This window comes from Saccopteryx bilineata, chromosome 1, assembly GCF_036850765.1.
Source record: "Saccopteryx bilineata isolate mSacBil1 chromosome 1, mSacBil1_pri_phased_curated, whole genome shotgun sequence".
Taxonomy (NCBI): Eukaryota; Metazoa; Chordata; class Mammalia; order Chiroptera; family Emballonuridae; genus Saccopteryx; species Saccopteryx bilineata.
In genome coordinates, this window is record NC_089490.1 from 142,031,392 (window position 1) to 142,055,591 (window position 24,200).

At 46.9% G+C, this 24,200-nt stretch overlaps 1 protein-coding gene across 1 annotated transcript; it reads right to left on the reverse strand.

Moving 5' to 3' along the window:
- Positions 1 to 6,899: 6,899 nt before the first annotated feature.
- On the reverse strand, positions 6,900 to 24,135 carry TMEM38A (transmembrane protein 38A). Its single transcript, XM_066270718.1, has 6 exons — positions 23,935 to 24,135; positions 14,037 to 14,193; positions 13,623 to 13,807; positions 12,520 to 12,607; positions 10,352 to 10,469; positions 6,900 to 9,619 (listed from the first exon to the last, which is right to left on the reverse strand). The coding sequence occupies exons 1-6, from the start codon at positions 24,056 to 24,058 to the stop codon at positions 9,380 to 9,382; spliced, it is 912 nt and encodes a 303-aa protein (XP_066126815.1). The 5' UTR covers positions 24,059 to 24,135; the 3' UTR covers positions 6,900 to 9,379.
- Between the last annotated feature and the right edge of the window lie 65 nt (positions 24,136 to 24,200).

Genomic DNA, 24,200 nt, shown 5'->3' on the forward strand with positions numbered 1-24,200 from the left:
GGAGAACCACAATGTAGGTATTCTAATGCAGCTCACTTTTTACACTTAAGGTGGTTGAAGATTTGCTCATGCTATCGTGTATTCATTTTCAATGCTGTATGGTATCTTATTGTATGACTATAGAGCAATTTGTTCATCCTCCTGTCAAAGGGCATCATTATTTCTAAAATTTTTTTTTAGAACATTCTGGAGAGATTTGAAGCCAAAGTTGGAGATGGTCAGACTGATGGATTAGAAAAGAGATCCCTCCCCCAGCTATTTGTTAGGTAGTCCTTAGTTATAATGAGAAGCAGTGGATTGTGGCTTAGATAGGAGCACAGATGGGGAAGCTGAGGCTGAGAGTGGTGAAACCAACAGCTACACAATGTTCCTGCGTGAGGAAGGCAGCCTCTAAGATGGCCCGTGGTGATCTCCACCTCCTATTTCCCAAATATTCACACCTCCCATGCTCTGGCCTCCATTTGGAGTACTCTCCAAGACATCTAATCCTCTCTGCTTATTTCAAGTCCCCAACAAATCTCTCTCCTCCAGGAAGCCCTCCTTGACCCTCCACAACTCCTCTGAGTCCTGTGGCACTTCCTTCCCTCTCTCAGGGCACTCCTTGTGAGCAAGGGATAGGACTGTGCATCTCTGTCTCCCTAGAGCATAGCCCAAGAATAGATACAGCAAGCCTAGCAAGTGTTTGTTGAATGAATTCATGTTTACTCTGATGTTATAGACTCAATAATTGTGTTCCCTCAAATTCACATGTTAAAATTCTAACTCCCAATACTCTAGTATTTGGAGGTGGGCCTTTGGGAAGTGTTTGGTGTTAGATTAGATCATGACAGTGAGGCCCTCATTATGGGAGCACTTATAAAATGAGGAGATGATAAAGGATATCTCTCTGCCCTCTGCCATGTGAGGTTACAAGTGTTAGGTTTGGGTTCAGGGCTCCTATAAATCCAAAGCCTCTTTAAACTCAAATTCCCCACACCCAATCTCCCACTAGGGCAACTTCTTCATTAAGCATCTCCCTGGCCCAACCTCCCCCTCCCATTAGGCAACTCCCCCCACTCTGGAAAGGTTCTGGGAAATGTCCTTTGGACAAGACCATTGGGAGGGACCTGAGGGGTTGGGAAAGGGAGACAGTCTGTGATCAAAGGCAACAAACCAAGATATGCTAATGTGCAGGTGCACCCAACCCTATGTGCAGGTGCAGGTGCACCCAACCCTATGCCTGCAAATGCCTGCAGCAACCTCTATATCAGACACCCCCTTCATTCAGCTCTCCACTGATATCACTAGAGTCTCAGCCCGTCTGTCTTACAGATGCATAAATAAACTTCTTATAAAACTCAGCAGGTCTGTGTGTCCCTCCTTCGGCCAACCTAACAACAAAGACAAGACCGTCATCCACTCACCAGGAAGAAAACCCTCACCTGATAATGAATTCTCTGGTGCCTTTTGTAATTCCCAGCCTCCAGAACTATGAGAAATGTCTGGTGTTTAAGCCACCCAATCTATGGTAATAGCCTAGCAACATGAAAGGACTTAGACACCTGACTGATGATGGTCTGTTTTTGTAGAGGAAACATGGACAGTTGAGGGATGTTGAGATGCCTGTTTGTAATGTCACAGAATTGGATACAGCTCTCTTGGCTTTACTTAGTTATTTGGGCTGTTCATTTCTTCTATGAATTATGTATATAGAGTTGGAAAGAGTCCAGGGGTTGGCAAACTTTTTCTACAAAAGCCACAGTCAATAATTTCAGATGTGCAGGCCAGTCTCCAGTTCCATGATTCAGCTCTGCTGCTGTAGGTTGAGAGACCACAGACAATATGTAAACAAATGTGTGGCAGTGTGCCAATAAAACTTTATTTACAAACACAGACAGTGGGCCAGATTTGGCCCTGGGGCCATAGTTTACCTATCATTGACCTAGTCCAGCATTTTCATTGAACAAGCAGGGGCTCACCCAGAGTCACTTGGCAAGTTAGGAGCAGACCCAGAACTCACTCTCAGGCCTGTCAACATCCTGCCTTTCTGCCTTCACTTTGATCTCTCAGTTGGCTTCTAAGGGTTCAACTAGGTGTTAATTTCCTCCACTAATTGAGCTGGGACTTTTTCTAGATGCCTCCAGGCAAGTACCAACCAGAAAGTGCAAGGTAAACACAGTTATAACCACCCACGTCTGATCTGCAGTAACTGTTGGATGATGGCTTTACCTTTGCTGAGCACCTGCTCAGCATCAGAGACTCTGCTAATCTCTTCCCAAATATGTGTCTTATGCTCCCCTAAAGAGACTCAGAGAAGTGAAGTGTAAGGGAAAAAGCACGGGCTTTGGAGTAAGATAGGCCTGGATCTTAATTCCATTCCACTGCACCATGAGCTCTCCAAGTTGCTTTGCCACTGAGCCTAATTATTTTCCCCATAAAATAACCCATCTCAAAGACATATTGTTTGTAAAATACCTTCTTATGTGCTTGACATGTTTCAGGTGCTTAATAGAAATTTCTAGGTTCAGTCATTGTCTGGATTTGCTAATGAGGCATGGTGGGTACCTTCTAAGATAGTCCCCATGAAACCTCACCCTTGGTACCACGCCTCTGTAATCCCTACCTGTGAATGTAGGGGACCTGGGATTTGGTTTTTGTTGTTGTTGTTTTTTAATTTTTTTTATTTATTCATTTTAGAGAGGAGAGGGAGAGGGAGAGAGGGAGAGAGAGAGGAGAGACAGAGAGAGAGAAGGGGGAGGAGCTAGAAGCATCAACTCCCATATGTGCCTTGACCAGGCAAGCCCAGGGTTTTGAACCGGTGACCTCAGCATTTCCAGGTCGACGCTTTATCCACTGCGCCACCACAGGTCAGGCCTGGGATTTGTTTTTAAGGAATAGAATACAAAAGTGATGGGATGTGGGTCCTCAAAAAATTAAAGAATTTCCATATGATCCAGAAGTTTCACTTCTTGGTTTATATCCAACAGAACTGTAAGCAGTCTCAAATACTTGCACACCTGTGCACACAGCAGCACTATTCATAACATCTGGAAGGTGGAAGGAACCCAAATGTCCATTGACAGGCAAATGAAAAAACAAACTGTGTGCATCCAAACAACAGAATATTATTCAGCCTTAAAAAGGAAGGAAATTCTGACACATACCAGGACACAAATGAACGTTGAGGATGTTATGCTGTGTGAAGTCAATCATAAAAAGACAACTACTGCCTGACCAGGCGGTGGCGCAGTGGATAGAGCGTCGGACTGGGACATGGAGGACCGAGGTTCAAGACCCTGAGGTTGCCAGCTTGAGCACGGGCTCATCTGGTTTGAGTAAAAGCTCACCAGCTTGGACCCAAGGTCGCTGGCTCGAGCAAGGGGTTACTCGGTCTGCTGAAGGCCCGCGGACAAGGCACATATGAGAAAGCAATCAATGAACTAAGGTGTTGCAACGAAAAACTGATGATTGATGCTTCTCATCTTTCTCCATTTCTGTCTGTCTGCCCCTATCTATCCCTCTTGCTGATTCTCTCTCTGTATTTGTAAAAAAAAAATTTTAAAAAGACGACTACTGTATAATTCCATTTATATGAGGTCCCTAGAGGAGTCAGGTTCAGAGACAGTAAGTGCAAGGGTAGGTGTCAGGGGCTAGGGGAGGTGGAGGGTGTGTTAGTGTTTAATGTATGGAGTTTCCGTTTTGCAAGAAGAGAGTTCTTGGGCTGGACAGTAGAGAACAATGAGAGTGTACTTACCACCACTGAACTGTGTATACTTGGAAAGGGTTAAGATGATTTTTTTTTTAGGATATCCTCCAGCTATAGTTTCTTATTGTATATGTGTCCACAGATGGTGAATTTTATGTCTAGTTTACAATAATAACAAAAGAATCTTTCTCTCAGCTCCTGACCAAAGAAGCTACTACTGAGCATGACTCCTGCAGCTAAAATTAGGCTGGACTTGAGAGTGGCCTTAGAGTCCTCACACCTGTAAGGGACCGCAGGGTCAGCCTGCCCCACTAACCCTCCCCGAACAGCCTGCCAATGGCCTGCCCACCCTCTTCCCAAAAATAGCCTTGGAGGCTATTTTAGTACAGTCTGTCCTCTCATAAAATGATCTCAGAACATTTGTGCTGGAAAGCAGGGAGCCAGCTTATCATCAACACCCACCAGATGCTAGATGAGCCCAAGCAGAAGTGTTCTAGGTACTCACAGAGTTGGCTATTGTAATCCAATCCAGTCCTCCCTCCTGGGCCAAGGGCTTCCTAGCCACTCCCGCTAATCATCTTAAGACACTGAGGCTTGGAGAAGGGAGTTACCTGCCCAATGCCACACACCTCACAGCTGAAAAGCCCGGAGGATGTGAACAGGTCTGAAAAACTTCAGTGCCTATTCAGTTTTATCCTTATTTTAAAGTAGAATTCTCAGCATACAGTTCTGTGAGTTTTGACAAAGACATAGTTACAGATTCCCCACCACAATCAAGATAGAGAACAGAGGCCCTGGCCGGTTGGCTCAGTAATAGAGCGTTGGCCTGGCGTACAGGAGTCCCGGGTTCGATTCCTGACCAGGGCACACAGGAGAAGCGCCCATCTGCTTCTCCACCCCTCCCCCTCTCCTTCCTCTCTGTCTCTCTCTTCCCCTCCCGCAGCCAAGGCTCCATTGGAGCAAAGTTGGCCCGGGTGCTGAGGATGGCTCTGTGGCCTCTGCCTCAGGCGCTAGAATGGCTCTGGTTGCAACAGAGCGACGCCCCAGATGGGCAGAGCATCGCCCCCTGATGGGCGTGACGGGTGGATCCCAGTCGGGCGCATGCGGGAGTCTGTCTGACTGCCTCCCCGTTTCCAACTTCAGAAAAAATATAAAAAAATAAAATAAAATAAAAGATAGAGAACAGTACCATCCCCCTTCCCAAATTCCCCTGGCCCTTTTCAGACCATCTCTCCTCCCATCCCTAGCTCCTGGCACCCACTGACCTGTTTTCTTTGCCTATATATATTTTTTTTTCTTCTTTTCCAAGAGGAAGGGAGAAAGAAAAACAGACTCCCACATGCGCCCCAACCAGGATCCCCGACCCAGCAACCCCTATCTGAGGCCAATTCTTTGCCCATCTTGGGCCATGCTCGCAACTGGGCTATTTTTAGCACCTGAGGCAGAGGCTCCACAGAGTCATCCTTAATGCCTGGGGACGGATGTACTTGAACCAATAGAGCCACAGTTGCAGGAGGGGAAGAAGGGGGGAGAGGGAGAGAGGGCAGGGGAGGGGTGGGGCAGATGATCACTTCTCCTGTGTGCTCTGACCGGGAATTGAACCTAGGACATCCATACACTGGGCCGACACTCTACCACTGAGCCAACCAGCCAGGGCTAATTTTGCCTTTCCTACAACATCCTATAATTGGAGCCCATGAGATGTAGTGAATCTGGCTTCTTTCACTTAACAAATGAATTTGAGATTCATCCACTTGGCTGTGTGTATCAGAAGTTTGTTCTTTTTAATCACTGAGCATGATGGGATAATTGTGTGATGTCCATCCACCCACCAGCTGATGGACATCTGGGATGCTTCCATTCAGCTTTTGGCAATTACCATAACCAGCTTGCTTTAAACATTTCTTGTGTGAACATGAGTTTGTGTTTCACTTAGAATGGGATTGCTGTGTTATATGGTAAGTAATGTTTAATTTCATAAGAAACTGCCCACCTGTTTTCTTTTGTGTGTGTGTGTGTGTGTGTGTGTGTGTGGCAGAGACAGGGAGAGTCAGAAAGAGGGACAGATAGGGACAGACAGACAGGAAGGGAGAGAGATGAGAAACATCAATTCTTCGTTGTGGTTCCTTAGTTGTTCATTGATTGCTTTCTAATATGTGCCTTGACCAAGGGGCTACAGCAGACCAAGTGACCACTCCTTGCTCGAGCCAGTGACCTTGGGCTCTAGCTGGTGAGCCTGCCCAAACCAGATGAGCCTGCGCTCAAGCTGACGACCTCAGGGTCTCTGGGTCCTCCACATCCCAGTCCAACACTCTATCCACTGCACCACCGCCTGGTCACGCTGCCCACCTGTTTTCTATCAGCACTATGTGAGCGTTCCATTTGCTCCAAATCCTTAGCAGCACCTAGCATTGTTAGTTACTGCATTTTTCTTTTATCCATTCTGAGCAGTATTGTATTAGTTTGCTGAGGATGCCATAACAAAACACTGGGTGGCTTAAACAACAGAAATATATTTTCTTACTGTTCTGGCAGCTACAAGTCTGAGATCTAGGTGTTGACAGGGTTGGTTTCTTCTGCGACCTCTCTCCGTTGCCTGTAGACAACCATCTTCTCCCAGTATTCTTCCCTGGTCTTCCCTCTGCATTTGTGTCCTGATCTCCTCTTCTTATAAGGACACTAATCATATTGAATTAGGGGCCACCCTAAAGACCTCATTTTAAACTAACCACTTCTTTAAAGACTCTTCAAATATGGTTACATTCTGAGGGACTAGCGCTTAGGACTTCAACACATAAATTATGACAGTAACATAATTCACTCATGACAGATATGCAGTGGCATTTCACTGTGGTTTTAATGTGTATTTCCTGTGATTACTTGCCATTCATATATTTTCCTTGATGAATCATCTGTTCAAATCTTTTGCCTGATTTTTTTTTTCTTAGTGAAGATGTTTTTTACAGCTTGATTGAGGTACCATAAACTGTTTATGTTAATAAGTATATAATTTGATAAGTTGTGACATATATAGATCTGTGAAGCCATAACCACAGACAGGATGAAGACATTCATTGCCCAGTTCTCTTGTGCTTTTTTGCCATCCACCCCACTCACCCCTCCTCCTCTCCCCAAACACTCATTAATCAGCTGTTACTAGAGATGTTCTGCTTTCTATTTTTAGAATGTTATATAAAGGGACTCGAACAGTATGTTTTATTTTTGGATGGCTTTTTTTTTTCACCCATCACAATGCCCTTGAGGCTCATTCATGCTGTTGCATTTGGCTCCTTTCCACTGCTGAGCAGTATTCCATTGGATGGGACAGTTACTCATCCACTCACCTTTTTTGGGCATTTGTCCAGTTTGGGGTTATCATAAACAAAACTGCTATGAACTTTTGCATGAATGTCTTTGTGTGGACACATACTTTCATTTCTCTTGGGCAAATACCCAAGAGTGGAATGCTGGGTCATATGGTAAATGCACATTCAATTTTTAAAGAAACTGCTAAACTGTCTTCCAATGTGGCTGCACTGTCTGCAGTATATGCGTCCAGTTGCTCCACATCCATGTCAGCACTTAGTATAGTCAGTCATTTTTATTATTTTTAAGATTCTTATTTATTCATTTTAGTGAAGGGGGTATTGAGAGGGGGGGGGGCAGGAAGCATCAACTCCCATATGTGCCTTGACCAGGCAAGCCCAGGGTTTCAAACCAGCGACCTCAGTGTTCCAGGTCGACACTTTATCCACTGCACCACCACAGGTGAGGCAATATAGCCAGTCTTTAATTTTAGCCATCCTTGTGGATGTGAAGTGTACCTTCCCATCAATTTCCCTGATGGCCAAGGATGTTGAGCATATCTTTGTGTGCTTATTTCTATGCTATCTATATATTCTCTATGGCAAACTGTTCATTCAAATCCTTTGTTCATTTTAGAATTGGGAGGTTTGTTTTCTTATATTTTTTGAGTTTTGAGACTTCTTTATAATTCTGGATACAATTTGTTCTCAGATATGTGATTTTCTCCCAGTCTGTGGCTTGTCTTTTTCTATTAGCAGAATCTTGCAGACTCTTAGCTACAAATCACAACCACCTCATTAATCACCCCATCTTTGAAGGACAGTGATAATCATCACCCCCCCCCTTTGCCAAGAATCAAACAGGCTTGGAAAAGGGGAGGCCCCATGACCTGTCGGTGGCAGAACAAGTATTTGAACCCAGGTCTTCCTAACCCTAAATCCCACAGCCACCATCTCCCACTGGCTAGAGGGGCTGCCATGAGCCTCATTCCCCTGGGAACTCTGAGCATCTCTAAGAAAAAAGCAGGAAGAAATCAGAGAAGCCAACAGAGTTCTCTCACAACAGGTTAATTTGTTGAACCTTCATGCTGAGTCTTGATGGACATGCAGGAGGATGAATTCAGGGCCATACAGCCTCAGGACCCGCCTAGTTCCCAGGTAACACCAGATTTAGACAGTTTTCCAACAGCTGGGCAACACCTGGGACCCCAAGCCAATCTGAAGCAGCTGCACACTAATGCCCTGAGCATACCCTGAGCCCCATGTGCAGAGAGCAGCCTCAAGCTGGCCTGGTCTGGGCCCAAACCCCACCTGAGCCTAGCTAGTCTCAACCCACCCACCCTCTTAGACATCCTGGTGACCTAGGGAGAGATGAAGGTAGCTGGTAAGGGCCTTCAGTTTTCATTAGCCTTGTTCATCCAGAAGCAAGTTCCCAGCCAGCCCAGCAGCAGCACAAGGCTTGGCAGAGCTGGCGGCAGAATGTTTGCTGAGTGACTAAATGAGTGGCAATGAAGGATGCCATTATGAAGGCCTGATGCTTCCAGGGCCCAACAGCAAGCACTTGGAGCCCCTGGACAGAGCTGGACCTTGGACCTTCTGCCCAGCCAGCTGCATTTCTTTGGTTTAGGGGTAGCCCAAAGCCAAGGATCAGAACAAGCCTTTTCCACCTTCCAAGCTCTAAGTCTGGCCTAGATGTGTCTACTGAAGGCCTCCTTCATGCCAGGTAACTTGTGGGGGTCTCTAATCTACAAACACACATGATTCAAAAGGCAAAGCTGTTCTTGAGCACAGTGAACACCATCATAGGTTCTCCTCCTGACTACACAGTGCTTCTGAGCTTATAATGCTGGTTCACATCCAGCAGCACATCAGCCCTGAGTGCCAGAGGACCCCATTATACAGATGAGGAATGCAAGGCTCAGAGAAGAAGGCACCTTGCCCAGGACGCCCAGGAGGAGTCAGCAAGGAGATGGAAATCATAGCAGCTGCCTCACTGGAGGTACTTAGGAATCATCTGTCAAATGAATGAGTCTCAATGCTGCTTAAAATTCGGAGTCAAACATAATTTTAGAGAGGAAATAACAGAACCAAGAATATAACTGCCAGTGTTTTTGGCTGGAGCCACTATTAGGATTTGTGTCCCCCTAAAATCTGTGACTCTACAGGGATCTCACAGAGAGGGGATCTCCATTCCTACAAATGCCCTTCACCCTTCTATCTCATCTAACCCCTCACATTAGCCCTGGAGGGTGGGCTAGTGACCCCAGTTTGCAGACAGTTGACGCCTTGAGAGAGGACGTTGAGCCCAGGGAACTTCCCCCACCCCTGACTCTGAGGGCTCTGGATCCGGTCTTTTCCCCAGCATCTCGCAGGCCCTCTGGACCACCACCTAATCTGCTTTCTTGGTCTTCTTCTTCCTGGAGCCCTCATTCAGCTCCTCCTTGGACTTGGTGGCCATGGCTGAGTGTGGGGAGCCAGGCCCACTGCCACCGTGGGACCCTCCATGGAACCCACCATGGTTGTTGTGGTGGTGTTCACCCCCCACGGCCATCCCAAATAGCACGGGACAGAGGTAGCCCTCCAGAACATCAAAAGGGGAGCTGTGGGAGTGAGTGGCGGTCAGGAACACCTGAGGAAGGGCAGCAGAAGGAGAGGAAGACAGAGGGAGATAGCAAAGGGGGGGGGGGAGAAGGGAGAAAAGGTCAGCCAGGTCAAGGTCAGAAGTAGTCCAGACCCAGCCTTCTGGCTGCACATACCCCTCCCCACCCCTAGGAGGGTGACCAGTCCTGGGACGAGGGACTTTTGATACTAAAACCAAGACAGTGCTGGGCTCATCAGTACACATGGGCTCAGGGAGGAGCTGTGCTTGGCCTGGAGTTGCTCATTCCCATTGGTAGGCCCAAGGACCCCTCCCAGGGAGCCAGCAGCCAAGCTCCCCAGCTCCACAGGAAGAGAGGAGAATGCAGCCCTTCAAGACCACTCCTGCAGGGTAGAGTGACCCCAACTTAAAGCCTGATGATCATATCAGCACCATTCTTGATCTAGCCCAAGTCCCCAGCATTGAGAGGGTGTCTTTCTTGCATCTGTCCCTCTACTTTCCACACCCAAAGCACACAGCCCCAAAGAGAACCTGTACACTCCTGCCCCTCTTGGCCTTTGCCTAGGCTGGGCCTTCTGCTGGAAAGGACTTGGTCCCTCACTCCCATCCCCACCTGCTGGACACTGCTCTTCTCAGACCCTCCTCCATGCATGGACCTCCATCCTCACTCAGGACTCTCCTTTCTTGCACACCAGAGGCTGTGAGTCTAAGCCCCCAGCTCAGGAGGTACAGGTGGGCATGGGTCAGGACTGGAAGGCTTACCTTACAGGACACCATGAACATGGTGAAGATAAAAATGAGACTGGCTTTAGACACAGGGAGCCAACGGGTCTGCTGGAGGGTGAAGAGTATAGCTCCATACAGGCTGGCTTTGGTGGGGCTGGAGGAGATAGCCATGGTTACTGGAAGCATGACACAACTCAGGCCTTTGTACCTCTGTCCCAGACCCCCTCCTCTGCCTGCCCCCAGCCAGCCCCAGCTCCCACTGGCTTCTGAGTATGAAATGGAAAGAGGCTCACATGGCGTAGGAGAGGTGGTGTCTCTGTGCAGTAAATGGTTAACTTGACTCAAACAGAGATCTGGCCTTTGTCTTGAGCCTGGGCGGTGGATTGTAAACCCTGGGAATGTCCTGTATGTTAGGTGTCTTTGTTTACTTGGGGACTTTGGGTCATACCAGACAGTAACAGTATGATTTAGGATGAGGGTGTTGGGCCATGTGGTATCAGCTCAATCTCTGAAGGAGCTGGAAGCTGAAGTCAGTCATACAGATAGTCAGCCATGTCTGTGTCACTGAGCTCCAATAAAAACCCTGGACACCACAGCTTGGAGAAGTTTGCTGGTTGGCCATATTCACTGAACAGTCACACACAGATGCGGGGAGAAACAGGCCCCGTCCACCCAGCTCCACTGAGAGAGGACAACCAGAAGCTCATGTCTGGTCTCCCCTGGAAGCCGTTCCATGCGTGTCTCACCTTTGCTCATTGTAATCTGAATCCGCTCCCTGTAATAAACTGTAACCCTGAGTAAAAGGGCTTTGCTGAGTTCTGAAAGTCCTAGAGAATTATCAAATGTGAGGATGGTCTTAGGGACCCCCAAACAGCATGTTCCCCAGGAGGTGGGATTACAACACACAAGCTTGTTAACTTTCCTTTTCTTCCTTGCAGACTAGGTTTCTAAGATTTTAACTTGTTGCAAGAAACAGACCCATGATTTCTGTTCCTTATGTCTGTCACTCATTGCATGTATTTAACAATGATAATTCTAACTGATATTTTCAAAGCACTCACCAGGTACCAGGGCAGGGGGGTTATGTCTGTGATTTCATGGGACTCTCGCCCTCAGCTGATGAGGCAGAAATAGAATCTGAGAGAAGAAGCCACATGCCTGCTTAGTAGCAGGCGATGCAGCCATCTGGGCCCCATTTCTCTGTCAGTAAATGGAGGGTGGGAACAGATTTCTTGTGGAGGTGCAACAAGATAAAGCCACATTTTCCAAAGTGTAAAACAGCTGGTAATTTTCATTGATCCATGGGTAAGCCTTTTAATTTTGTCATATTTTAATGTCTACAGTTTTACTTATTGTAGATTGGGAGAAAATTTAATTAGCCAGAACCTGTAAGGTCTTTTAAAAATGTATGAGGCTAAATGCAGCATGGGGTCTGGGTTGGATCCTGGATGCTGCAGTCTGGCCCTGCCCACCATTCTCCAGTTAGCTCCAGCCACATTCCCCACCCACACTCCATGCCCCATGCTCCCCAACCACCTTGGTACTTGTATCCTGCAGAACCAGGCAAAATCATTGTTTTTTCCTAACTTGATAGTTGGCAGAAAACTTCTCTGCCAGAAAACTCCTATTCACTCTTCAAAACCCAAATCAGCCTGACCAGGCGGTGGCGCAGTAGATAGAGCGTCGGACTGGAATGTGGAAGGACCCAGGTTCGAGACTCCAAGGTCACCAGCTTGAGCGTGGGCTCATCTGGCTTGAGCAAAAAGCTCACCAGCTTGGACCCAAGGTCGCTGGCTCAAGCAAGGGGTTACTCAGTCTGCTGAAGGCCAGCAGTCAAGGCACATATGAGAAAGCAATCAATGAACAACTAAGGTATTGCAACATGCAACGAAAAACTAAAGGTTAATGTTTCTCATCTCTCCATTCCTGTCTGTCTGTCCCTGTCTATCCCTCTCTCTGACTCTCTCTGTCTCTGTTTAAAAAAAACACAAAAAACAAATCAAGTGTCTGATCTCCCTGCATCTCTGCCTGCCCCTGCCCCATAGGCAGAGCTGTGGTTCCCTCTTGGGGTTCCCCAGACATGTCCTCTGGAAGCATCTGGAAGGCAGAATCAGAAGCTGAGACCTCCAAGTTACCAGAAATATCCAACCCAGGGTCAGGCCCAGGGTGCAGAGGAGAACAGACGGGGATGACGGGGTACTCACAAGGACATGTGCAAGATCTCGTTGGTCTCTGGCTTCCAGACCCCTCGGAGCAGCTGCTCAAAGTTGGACATGAGGGCAACACCAGAGCCTACAAAACAGGGTGCTTCTGAACAAGCCCGCCACCCACAGTTCCTGTCTTGGCTGAATCCCCATAGAAGCAGACTCTGCTCTGGAGTCTTCTCCGGAGGGACAGTGAGCCTGCGGTGGATGATGATGAGTTGCAGGTGAGGAAACATGCTCAGAGCAGGCAGTCTTGCCGAAGGTCACACACAGTACATTTGGAGCAAAACAAGCATGAAGGAATCAAGCTAATATCCCACCTGAAAGACTTGGACAAAGCTGGGCTGTTTGCCCTGAGGCTCCCAATCCAGGACCCCGAGCTATGCATGAGGCTTCCAGAGTGCCCCCCACCCATGGCCTCTCTACTTAGGGCTCTGAGCTTTCAAGCTTTCTCAAGCCACTTGGCCCCTGGACGCATGCTAAACAGGTTTCCTGGAGAGAGAATAAGGAGACCCACGTGGAGACATAATGGTTAAATTTCAAGGAAGAATCTTCCCATTTATCTCAAGTGCACTGGCTGAAGAGGCTTGGCTGCCCTCTCCAGGAACAGCGCTGTGCTTGGGGTGCCTGATATGCACCACCGAGCCAGGGCTTCGCAACTAAGGCAGCTGCACCTCCCAAGGAGGCATTTGGTAACATCTGAAGACTTTTTTTAATTGTCACTACTAGGGAGGGGGGTGAGCTGCTGGTGGGTGGAGGCCAGGGGTGCTGCTCAACACTTGATCATTCATAGAATGGCCCCCACCACAAAGAATGACCTAGTCCCAAATGTCTGTAGTGCCACAGTTGAGAAACCCTGCTTGAGTTATCAGCTGTCATTGTTTCATTGCTGTCCTATTTACCTTTGACAGTTATACTTCTGGAAGAATCTTCTCATTTGCTCCAAAGGTGTCAGCTAATGGGGAGTCTGGACTCCTGTAGCAGTCCTGAAACCTCTTAGCCTGGAGCAATGGCTGCACCAGCTGGGGTGCCCAGTATGTACCACTGAACAGGGGTTCTTAACTGGGGTGATTTTCCAGTGTCATCATCATGGTCCTGTTTACCTTTGACCCAGCCAGTGGCGATCATGACAAACCACCCATGGTGGTAGTGGTGATGTGCGTGGTGGATGCCCACAGCGATCTTGCGAACTCTCACCACCTCCTTCATGGCCACAAAGATGAGTTTCACAGGCAGGAAGCAGACACACTTGTAAAAGAGGTCCAGGGGGCAGAAGAAAATAAGGTACCTTCAGGGAGAGAATGCCAAGCATCAGCTGAGAGACAGATTCTGGGGGCCACCCCTCCTCATGTGCCTAGCTCAGGAAGAGCTGGGCAACAGAGAGTGGTGCCTTCAGGGCCCCCATGGAGGATGTGCTGCTGGATCCCAGTCCCTCCAACCTCCCGCCTCCCTCATGGATGGGTCATACCTGCCCCCAGCTCTGCTTTCACACACCCTGCCAGCTTGACAATGCTTACCAGACAGCTGAGGCCAGCAGGACACTGGAGTTGTTGCTGAAGTAGTCGATTAGGGGCTCCCCGAGGAGCAGATCAGCCAGGATGTAACTCCCGAAGCAGTGCAGCATGGCACACAGCCAGGATGCCACGGGGTGGCGCCGGGACAGCTCCACTGCTCCTGGTTGGGGGAGGGGCGTAAAATCATAAAATACTTGTCTTTTAGTGACAGGCTTATTTCATGTCCTCAAGGTTCATCCATGTTGTAGCAGGTGTCAGAATTTCCTTCTTTTTTAAAGCTGAGTAATATTCTAGACAGAGACAGGGAAAATGTTGAGACTTGAACTGAGGCCTTCCAGAAGATAGATATACTAACGTCCTAACTCCTGTTCCTGTGACTGTGACCCCGTTTGGAAATAGGGTCTTTGTAGATGTAATTCAGTTAAGATGAGGTCAGTAGGGGACTCTAATCCAATGCCTCATGCCCCTGTAAACAGAGGAGCTGAGATACAGGGAAGGCACTGTGACATGGAGGCAGAGACAAGCGTGATGCAGCTATAAGCCATGAAACACCAGGGACGCTAGCCACCTCCAGAAACTAGAAAGAGGCATGGAAAGATTCCTTCTAGAACCACTGGAGAGAGCATGGCCCCACTGACACCTTGATTTGGGACTTCTGGTCTCTAGAATTGTTAGACAATAAATTTGTTGTTTTAAACCAGTCAGTTTGTGGTCCTTTGTTACAGGAACCACAAGAAATTCACATAGAAGGCCATGTGAAGATGGAGGCAGAGATGGAAGCGATGTGTCTACAAGCCAACGATTGCCAGCAACACCCGAAGTCAGAGGCAAGTGGCCTGGAAGGATCCTCCCCTACAGCTTCCAGCAGGAACTAATCTGCTGACCTTGACTTTGGATGTCTGGCCTCCAGAACTGCAAGAGAATAAATTCCTATTTGGCCACAGATAACGGAAATAACAGAAAAGAAAACCTTGAATGGGGGTGTTGGGGCCTACTGCAGTTCACAGTTATATGTACAGTGAGGAAAGAATAAATACAGGGACAGGAACAATATAGGCTGATTTCAGGGTGATGGTCACATCTAGTGAAGGAGGGAGGGAAAGGGGCAGGGTTGGCTGTGTCTGTTACTGTATTTCTTTTAAAAAAAACTGTTTCTGAAGCAAATCTATGTTCACATCTGTTAAGTCTGAGTGAAGGGGACAGAGATAACTGTGACAATTATTCTGTGTTTGAATTATTTAGTCATCTAGAAAAACAAGAGCCCCCCCCCCGCCCGGAAAGCTGGTAAGCAGGAAGGACATGGATTGCTCTTCTGCCTCGTTGCACGAGGCTCCACAGTCTGTGCTGAGCTCCCTGCTGGGGTCCTTACTGCTTGCCCCATTTCTGATGGCTGTGGATGGGGGTCCAGGAACAGAAGAGCTCATTGCCTCAGGTGGGATGGGGTGTTCCATGTTGTTCTATTCACAAGAACCCAACAACAGGTTCCAGAAGACTCTTTAAAAAATTTTTTTATTGATTGATTTTAGTGAGAGTTGAATGGAGAGAGAGAGAGAGAGAGACAAGAACATCGATGTGTTCCTGTATGTGCCCTATCCTGGGATCAAACCTGCAACCTCTATGCTTTGGGACAATGCTCTAACCAACTGAGCCATCCAGCCAGAGCTGGAAAGACTCTTCAAGGTCCATGTTCACAGTTCACAGCAGTACTATTCACAACCACCAAAAGGTGGAAATAACCCCACTGTCCATCATATGATAAATAGGTACAAAATGTGAGAACATATTATAGAACATATAATAGAACATATTCAGTCTTAAAAAGGAATGAAGTCCTTATTGGGGTGATCACTCTGTAAGGTATATAAATGTCTAATCACTACACTGTACAGCTGAAACTATATAATATAATGTTGTATGTTAATGGTAATTGGGAAATAAATTAATTTTAAAAAAAGGAATGAAGTCTTGATAGATAGTATAACATGAATGAATCTTTAAAATATGCTAAGTGAAAGAAGCCAGACACAAAAAGCCATATTCTGTATGACTGCATGTACATGAAATGTCCAGAACAGGCAAATCCATAGAGACAGAAAGCAGGTTGGTGATTGCCAGGGGCTGGGGGAGGGGGAAAGGGGAGTAACTGTTCATAGTCACGGGTTTTCCTTTTGGGGTGATGAAAATGTCCTAAAACTTATATATCACATGTAGGTGGAATTATATAACATGCCTTTTGCATTTGTCTCTGTCACTGAGCACAATATTTTTAAGAGTAATATTCATTTTTACTGTTGTATAGCATTTCATCATAGAAATAGATCATAAGTTATTTACCCATTGTCTTGCATATATATTTTATAATCAGAATGCATGCTGAATAAAAATTGTTTCAGAGTAAGTTATCAATACACTCCCATTTCTTTTCTTCTTATTTTTTTATTAAGTGAGAGGAGGGGAGGCAGAGACAGACTCCCACTAGCACCCAACTGGGACCCAGCAAGCCCCCTACAGGGTGATGCTTTGCTCATCTGGGGTGTTGCTCTGTTGCTCAGCAACGAAGCTATTCTTAGCACCTGAGGAGATCAGGGAGCCATCCTCAGCACCCTGGGTCAACTCTCTCCAATGGAGCCATGGCTGCAGGAGGGGAAGAGAGAGAGAGAGAGAGAGAGAGAGAGAGAAAGAGATAGAGTGAGGAAGAAAGAGAGAGAGAGAGAGAAGTGAAAGGGGGAAGGGTGGAGAAGCAGATGGTTGCTTCTCCTGTGTGCCCTGACCAGGAATGGAATCCAGGACATCCACATGCTGGGCAATGCTCTACCACTGAGCCAACTGGCCAGGGCTCAATCCCCTTTCTCTTCACCACCCCTACCCGCTAACCATGTGATCTTGGACAAACTATTTTTCTCTCTGCATCCCTTTCCTTCTGTGAGGTACAAACCCTTAATCGCTTATTTGCCCAACTCCTAACCATGGTTGGAACTGATTTTTCCCTCCTCAATCTCACTATGGAGTTACAAGCACCATGTGCATCTTCTCCCTGCCCTTGGGTTGTCCTAAAGTCTCAGCATTACCAAGGTCTTACAGGATTTAAGAAAGCAGAATGCTCTCTTCTCTGGAGTGTCTATTTAAAATGCTGCCAGCTGAGCGTTAATCCTTCAGAGCAGCTGATGGGTCCTACAGGGACCAGGTCAGGTGAGGCTCCCATGTTTTGCAGAAACTGATACCTCTGCATTTATAAATAACCCCCAGGGGTTGAATTCTTTCCAGGGTCTTTCTTGTGCCCTCTGGGGCTATCCCAGGGACTGAGACTGGGGAGTTGGGTGGGGGCCTGGGTTTTGCAGGAGTAAAGCGGACTGTGTTTGCACCATGAGTGAGTCCTGATTAAAAAAAAAAGTTACATGCCTGGGTTTTTGGCTCTGCTGGTCACTCAGGTGTGGCCTTGGGCAAATGACTGCTCCCTTCCCAACCTCAGTTTCCTGTGCTGTCAAAAGAAAATGAGAGTATCCTCTTCACTGAGTTTTATTGATGACTCAATACAGTGTGAATTATATAATCATTACGCTTCTTATCATTATCAATACCCTCCTGTCCAGTTCGAAACCCTGGGCTTGCCTGGTCAAGGCACATATGGGAGTTGATGCTTCCAGCTCCTCCCCCCTTCTCTCTCTCTGTCTCTCTCTATCCCTCTCTCTCTCCTCCTTAAAAAAATGAATAAATAAAAAATAAATAATACCCTCCTGGTGATCCTGGAAGGGCAGATAGATTCTCCCCATTGCCACAGATGGGAAGACTGAGGCTGAAGGAGACAACCTGCCCTGAGGAACCAGAGCAAGGCAGTGGCTGAGAAACTGTCTCCTGGTTCCTTCCTTTTGCCACATTCCTTAGTTTGGGTGCAGCACCCAGAAGAAGTAGAATACAGGTTTTAACTCCAAGTTTGCCACCAAAGCTCTCTTCTCTCCCAGCTTCAATATGCTCATGTGATAACAGCTGTGCCATCTCTAGAGTGACCAGTCATCCCAGTTTGCCTGGGACCTAGAAGTTTCTGAGACATGGGAACTTTTGAGTTCTTGTTTTGGGCAAATGTGGGTGAGTTAGTTCCCCCAGTGCGCCTGTGAAGATGAAAAGAAATTGCTTAGTGCCTAGCAATCATGTCCAAGTTATTCCTGGAACAGAACTGAAATGGAAAGTACTTGTGGGTGGAAATTCTAGTGGATGAATTTATAAAAATCAGCTCTGCCTTAGGAAGGAGGAGGAAACCCCAATCAGGTCCTCAGTTCTAGCCTTGATGGGCTCCATGATATTCCTTCTCCAGGGATCAGTGTGCTCTTTGTAGATGGCAGGGAAGTGCTAGAAGGTTGCTCAGGGCACTTCCAGCATTGCCCCTCATTCAGTGCCACTTAACTTGAGGTCTACACATATGAGGTGCACTGATAGAGTCAGTGACTCTAAATTCACCTTTCCTGAGCCTTCCAGTACAGCTCTCTGCATCAGTTTCCTTCCCTGTAGAAAAAGTTGGTAGTCTCTGACTTGCAAGGTTGTAGGATTAGCAGCCTCTGCCCTCAACAAGCTTGCAGTTCAAACCAGAGATCAAGCAAGTGTTCTCTTAGCCCACACAGAATTTTTTAAATGTTTAAACTGCAGCCAAGATGTCCTTCAATAGTTTAATAACTAAACTGTGGTATATCCATACCATGAAATATTATTTAACACTAAAAAGAAATGAGCTATCAAGCTAAAAAAAATACACGGAAGAGCCTTAAGTCCATGTTACTGAGTGAAAGAAACCAATCTGAAAAGGATATGGACTGTGTGAGTCCAATTCTATGGCATTCTGGAAAGGGTAGAACTGTGGAAACAGTAACAAGATCAGAGGTGGTGGGGGTTCAGGGTGAGGGGAGAGGTACAAACAGGTGGAGCACAGGGGATTTTTAGGGCAGATAAACTATTCTGTATGCTACTGTAATGATGAATACATGTCATTAAACATTTGTCAAAATTTTTCATTAATGTACAACACTAAAGATTCCTAATGTAAATTATAGACTAGTTGATAATGATGTTGACAATTTATGATAATAATGAGTACCTGCTAACAATGTTGATAATAATATTCATTCATTGATCATAACAAACGTACACTCTGGTGGAGAATGTTGTTGGTGGGGAAGGCTATGTGTGTGGTGGGGGTGATTAGGATCAAAAATGACTCTAAAAAATAAATCTATTAAGTTAAAAAAAAAAAGAAAAGAAAAAAAGTTCCAAATCACCGTTCCAGCTTCCCTTGAAAAAACAGTTCTGGTGGTTCTGGCCCCAACCAGGTGGAGATGGGCTTGACTAGATGTCACATGGCCACAGTCCCCACCTCACTGGTTTATTGCTTCCCACATGTCACCCACCTGGCCCTTGGAAGCAACGAACTTTTGAGATTCATTCTTGGTCAATGGTTCTCAATTGGAAGCAAATATATGGGGCATTGGCAATGTATGGGGACATTTTTGGTTGTTACAATGGGCATGCTACCGGCATCCAGTGGGTGGAGGTCAGGGATACTGCAAAACATCCTGAAACGCACAGCCTGCCCCCACCACAAAGAATGATCTAGCCCTGGCCCTGGCCGGTTGGCTCAGCGGTAGAGCGTCGGCCTGGCGTGCGGGGGACCTGGGTTCGATCCCCGGCCAGGGCACATAGGAGTGGCGCCCATTTGCTTCTCCACCACCACCCCCTCTTTCCTCTCTGTCTCTCTCTTCCCCTCCAGCAGCCAAGGCTCCATTGGAGCGAAGATGGCCCGGGCGCTGGGGATGGCTCCTTGGCCTCTGCCCCAGGTGCTGGAGTGGCTCTGGTCGCAGCAGAGCGATGCCCTCGAGGGGCGGAGCATCGCCCCCTGGTGGGCAGAGCATAGCCCCTGGTGGGCATGCCAGGTGGATCCCGGTCGGGCGCATGCGGGAGTCTGTCTGACTGTCTCTCCCCATTTCCAGCTTCAGAAAAATACAAAAAGAAGAAGAAGAAAAAAAAAAGAATGATCTAGCCCTAACTATCACCAGTGCTGAGACTGGAAAACCCTGGTGCAGAGTCGGGTCTCATCTGGGGAAATTTAAAACACCAAAACTAATACAATATTGTATGTCAACTATAATTGAAAAAATCCATTTTAGAAAATGTTTAAATGGTGTGATAAAATTAAAGCATTTTATAAAACATATTGTATTGGCAAAAGTATAGTAAATAAACATATTTAAATTTTCCCAGTCCCAAAAAATAAATTACTGATGTTGGTAGTGATTCTAATTTAAATGATGAAGGGGTGCTGCTTGGGCAAGAGGATTTTTAAAAGCTCCCAGGTAGGTCTAATTTGAAGACCACTGATCTGAAAAGTTCTTTGGATGGATCAGGCTTAAGGTAACCAAGATTATAATTCATTCATTCCTTTAATCATGCAATCAGCACCCACGGCTTCCTCCTGTGTTCTTGCATAGACCTAGGGATCCTGGAGGCAATCCAGACCCAAGCCCCCTGCCCCATAAAACAGGGAGGTTTAATAAGGAGTTCCAGGCTCTTACAGTTCATCACTTCTCAGACATTAGTGTGCTTATAGGGATCTTATTCAAATGCAGGTCTGGCTACCCATGGGCCTGGCATTCGGCATTTCTTAACTAGCCTTCAGGGATACAGATGCTGTTTACTTGAAGACCATACTCCAAGCTTCATCCTCATTTTTAGGGAAGCCTGACCAAGAAAATGCCTGTATCCTAGGAAACACATTCTCTACTGCCTTAAAAATAATTGTAAGTACTTCTCCCAAGTGTCTTAGATCCAATCATTGACAAAGTTCTCAAAAGATCTTCATAACAACTAGGAAAGGGAGTCCAGGGTTATTTTACCAATGAGCCCATTTCACAGATGAGCAAACTGAAGCTCATGGAGACTCAGTAACCAGCCTGTGCTAGAGCCAGAACCACCCCCAATTTGGAGATTTTTCCTTAAAAGCAACTTGGCTCTCATCTTCAAGAGTATCACTGGCACAGTTGTCCAGGACCCAGTGCTCAAAAGGCCGCACATTCAGTCTGATGTGCTGCCATCACTGTCTGGAAATTCTTAATTTCTGAATAAGGGACTGCAAATTCTGAAGTTGCTCCTGCAACTAGCACAAGGATTTTTCTTTTTTAACTTTTATGTATTGATTTTAGGGAGAGAGGAGGAGAGAGAAAGAAAGAGAAACATTGATCTATTCCTGTATGTGCCCTAATACAGGGTTGAAGCCCCAACCTTTGTGTCTCAGGAAGACACTCTAACCAACCAAGCTATCCGGCCAGGGCAGCACATGGATTCTGAGAAGAAACCTTTACAGAGATTCAGCAGGACCACCAAACTGGGCGTAGGGGGAGCAGCTAACAGCTAAGTCCAACAGCTCCCTTTTCTAAGGGGAAGCAAGTAACTTGGAATCCCACAACCAGCATCTACCAGTCTCATTGCGTATATATACTGTTCACAAAAATTAAGGGATATTTCAAAATGAATATGAAGTGATAAAAAAAGAAGCATTTGATTTTTTTTTATTAAAGAACATCAGAAAAGCAAACAATGAGTCAAAGAAAGTTGTTCAATTATGCAAAGAAGATGCAAAACCAACTTTTATTTCATTGGAGAAAATGCACCATACAAAAGGCTGAAAGTACTGGAGTATCTGCATGTTCTCTGATCCCCTAATTTTTGTGAGCAGTATATGTTAGCTTAGCCTTTTTTTACATTTCCCCAGTTACAAAAGGAAGGGATTGAATTTGGCAGGGGATTCTCAACCTTGACAGCAGACAGCAATCAATGGGGGAGAGAACTTCAAACATGAAGATGCCAGAGCCCCACCCCTGATAGTTGAATCAAATGGAGGATTTAAGAGCCCCCTCACCCACTCCCAGGAGGCTAACATGCAGTTAGGGTTGTAAACTGCTGAATCTTCTCAATCTTCAGGACCCCTCAGACTCCTGTACTTCTAGTTCAGATGATTTATTCTGTCACTCCAGTAGGAAGATCCTGACCATCCTGCATACTCCCAACCCCTGGAGACCCATTTCCTTCAGACACTATGGAGGTTCCTGCTCTACAGTTTGAGATTTCCCTAAGTGTGCTGGGTACTGTACTTGCCTTGGGACTGTCCTGGGCCACCAGGAATTCATCCTCAGACAGGAAATACAGACCCGTGGTCACACTACAATACAGAGCTTATTTTGCTTTGCAAAGTAACTACTTTACAGAAAAGCTTCTCAAAATATAGGCTTGGTATTATGCTAAGTGAAATAAGCCAGGCAGAGAAAGACAAGTACCATATGATCTCACTTATATGTGGAATCTAATGAACAAAATGAACTGAGGAACGGAATAGAGGCAGAGGCAGAGTCACAGGCAGCAGAGGGACAGCTGTCAGAGGGAAGGGGGAAGAGGGGATGGAATCAGAGAAGGTGAAGGGATTAGTGAAATTATATATACATAACACATAGGTACAGATAACAGGACAGCAAATCCCAGAGGAAAGCGGAGAGGGAGTTAGAAGGGGGGCAAAAGGGGTGTAATGGGGGACACAGGAGTGGGGGTGAGGGTGTTATATTGAATGGGACACTTGAATCCATGTTAACACAGTAAATTACAATTAATAAAAAAATGAAAAATAAAAGGCTCTGCCTGTGGACTGGCAAAAATAAAACAGAACAAAAATACTTGGCAAGCTGAGTAAGATCTTATTTGCATAAGATCATGGATTTACATTCATAATTCTGGGAGTATGAATGCAAAGAAGAGAGGTCTGGAAGAGTGGCTACCACATCAACTGTAATTCTCTCCTTTTTCAAGCTTTGTGCTTTTCGGTTTGACATTTTTTTGGGGGGGAGGCTTGATTTTAAAATATACAGAAACAACTATTCTCATCATCTCAAAAAAAATCTATTTCCATTTGAGAAGATAATATAGGGGTGATACACATTTAAGTAGGAGAAAGGGTAACACAGTTTTGAATAATCTTTTTTCTAAAGCTAAATTCTACTGTCCATTTAGTATACTATAATAATTAAGACACTAGGAGAACAAGAACTATTTGGTGAACCTTGTATAAAAATAGAATGCATTCTGTGGAGGCCATTTAACCTCATTTTTAAAATGTGTGTTTGTGTGTGTGTAAATCCTAGAAGCTGAGTCTTCCCTTCTGCGATTTTCCATGGCGCTCTGGAACTGGTGAGAGAAGGCTGATCCCAAATTACCCTGCCCTAGGGCCTATTCTGCTCAGTAAGTGGAAAGGATGGGGGACGGGGTTGGAAGGATTTCGGCAGGGAGCAGAGATCCAGCACAGCCTCGCTGAGGGGAAGAGGAGAAGGTAGCCCCACGGCTGCAGCGGGGAGGGGGCACCGGTGTCACTTTCTTTGAACCTGAACCCAGCAAGACCGGCCCTTATATAGACACTCAGCTGCCGCTCCTGCTCCCGAGCCAAGGGCAAGAAGGGAGGTCACTGCTGCGAGCAGCCAAGACATCTGGCCGAGCCGGCAGCGCCGACCCCCGCCTGCACCCTCACTACGACCTATGTCTCTTGCCCAACTTCATGCGATCCTCCTCTACTAGGACCCCTGATCTTCTCTCCCTGTTCCCTCCCCAACACCTGTTCCCAGCTCTCTGAACTATCACGTTCCTTTCCTGTCCAGTTCCCTTCTGCTTCCCCCTCCCCAGCACTAACATCTCGGGGGGTGGGGGGGTTCCTCTCCTAACCTCCCTCACGTCTACTCCCCTGCACATCCCGGTATGAAGACCCCAATAACTGTCTGCTCTCCCGAACCCGTCCCTGGGACGGTCCCCTCCATGATCCAGGGTTTCCCCCTCCTCGCTCTCTGCCCACAATGCCAGCCCTCTCCAACACCCCACCCTAGCTCACCTGGCTCATACTTGAGGTAGAGGATGGAAACGATGAAGTAGCTGAGGTCGAAGACGGGGAAAAGTGGCACCCGAGAGAAGCTGAGCGCCAGCTCACCTAGGCTCAGCGCGGACAGCAGCTCCATGGCGCGCGCCGGGTCCCACCCCAGCCCCCAACCGGGTGCGTCCCGCCGCCCGTAGCCCAGCGACTGCGCCCCCGCAGCTGGGCCCGCCCCCGCCTGCCAGGCACCGCCCCCAACCCGGCCTCTGCGCTAGAGGAGGGGCGGC

Excerpts from the sequence above, each read along its gene's own strand:
- TMEM38A (XM_066270718.1), bottom strand. The coding sequence starts at position 24,058 with ATGGAGCTGCTGTCCGCGCTGAGCCTAGGTGAGCTGGCGCTCAGCTTC. Across the intron at positions 14,194-23,934 it reads CTACCTCAAGTATGAGCCAG|GAGCAGTGGAGCTGTCCCGG; the intron begins GTGAGCTAGGGT and ends TCCCCCAACCAG. Across the intron at positions 13,808-14,036 it reads CTGCTGGCCTCAGCTGTCTG|GTACCTTATTTTCTTCTGCC; the intron begins GTAAGCATTGTC and ends CTCTCCCTGAAG.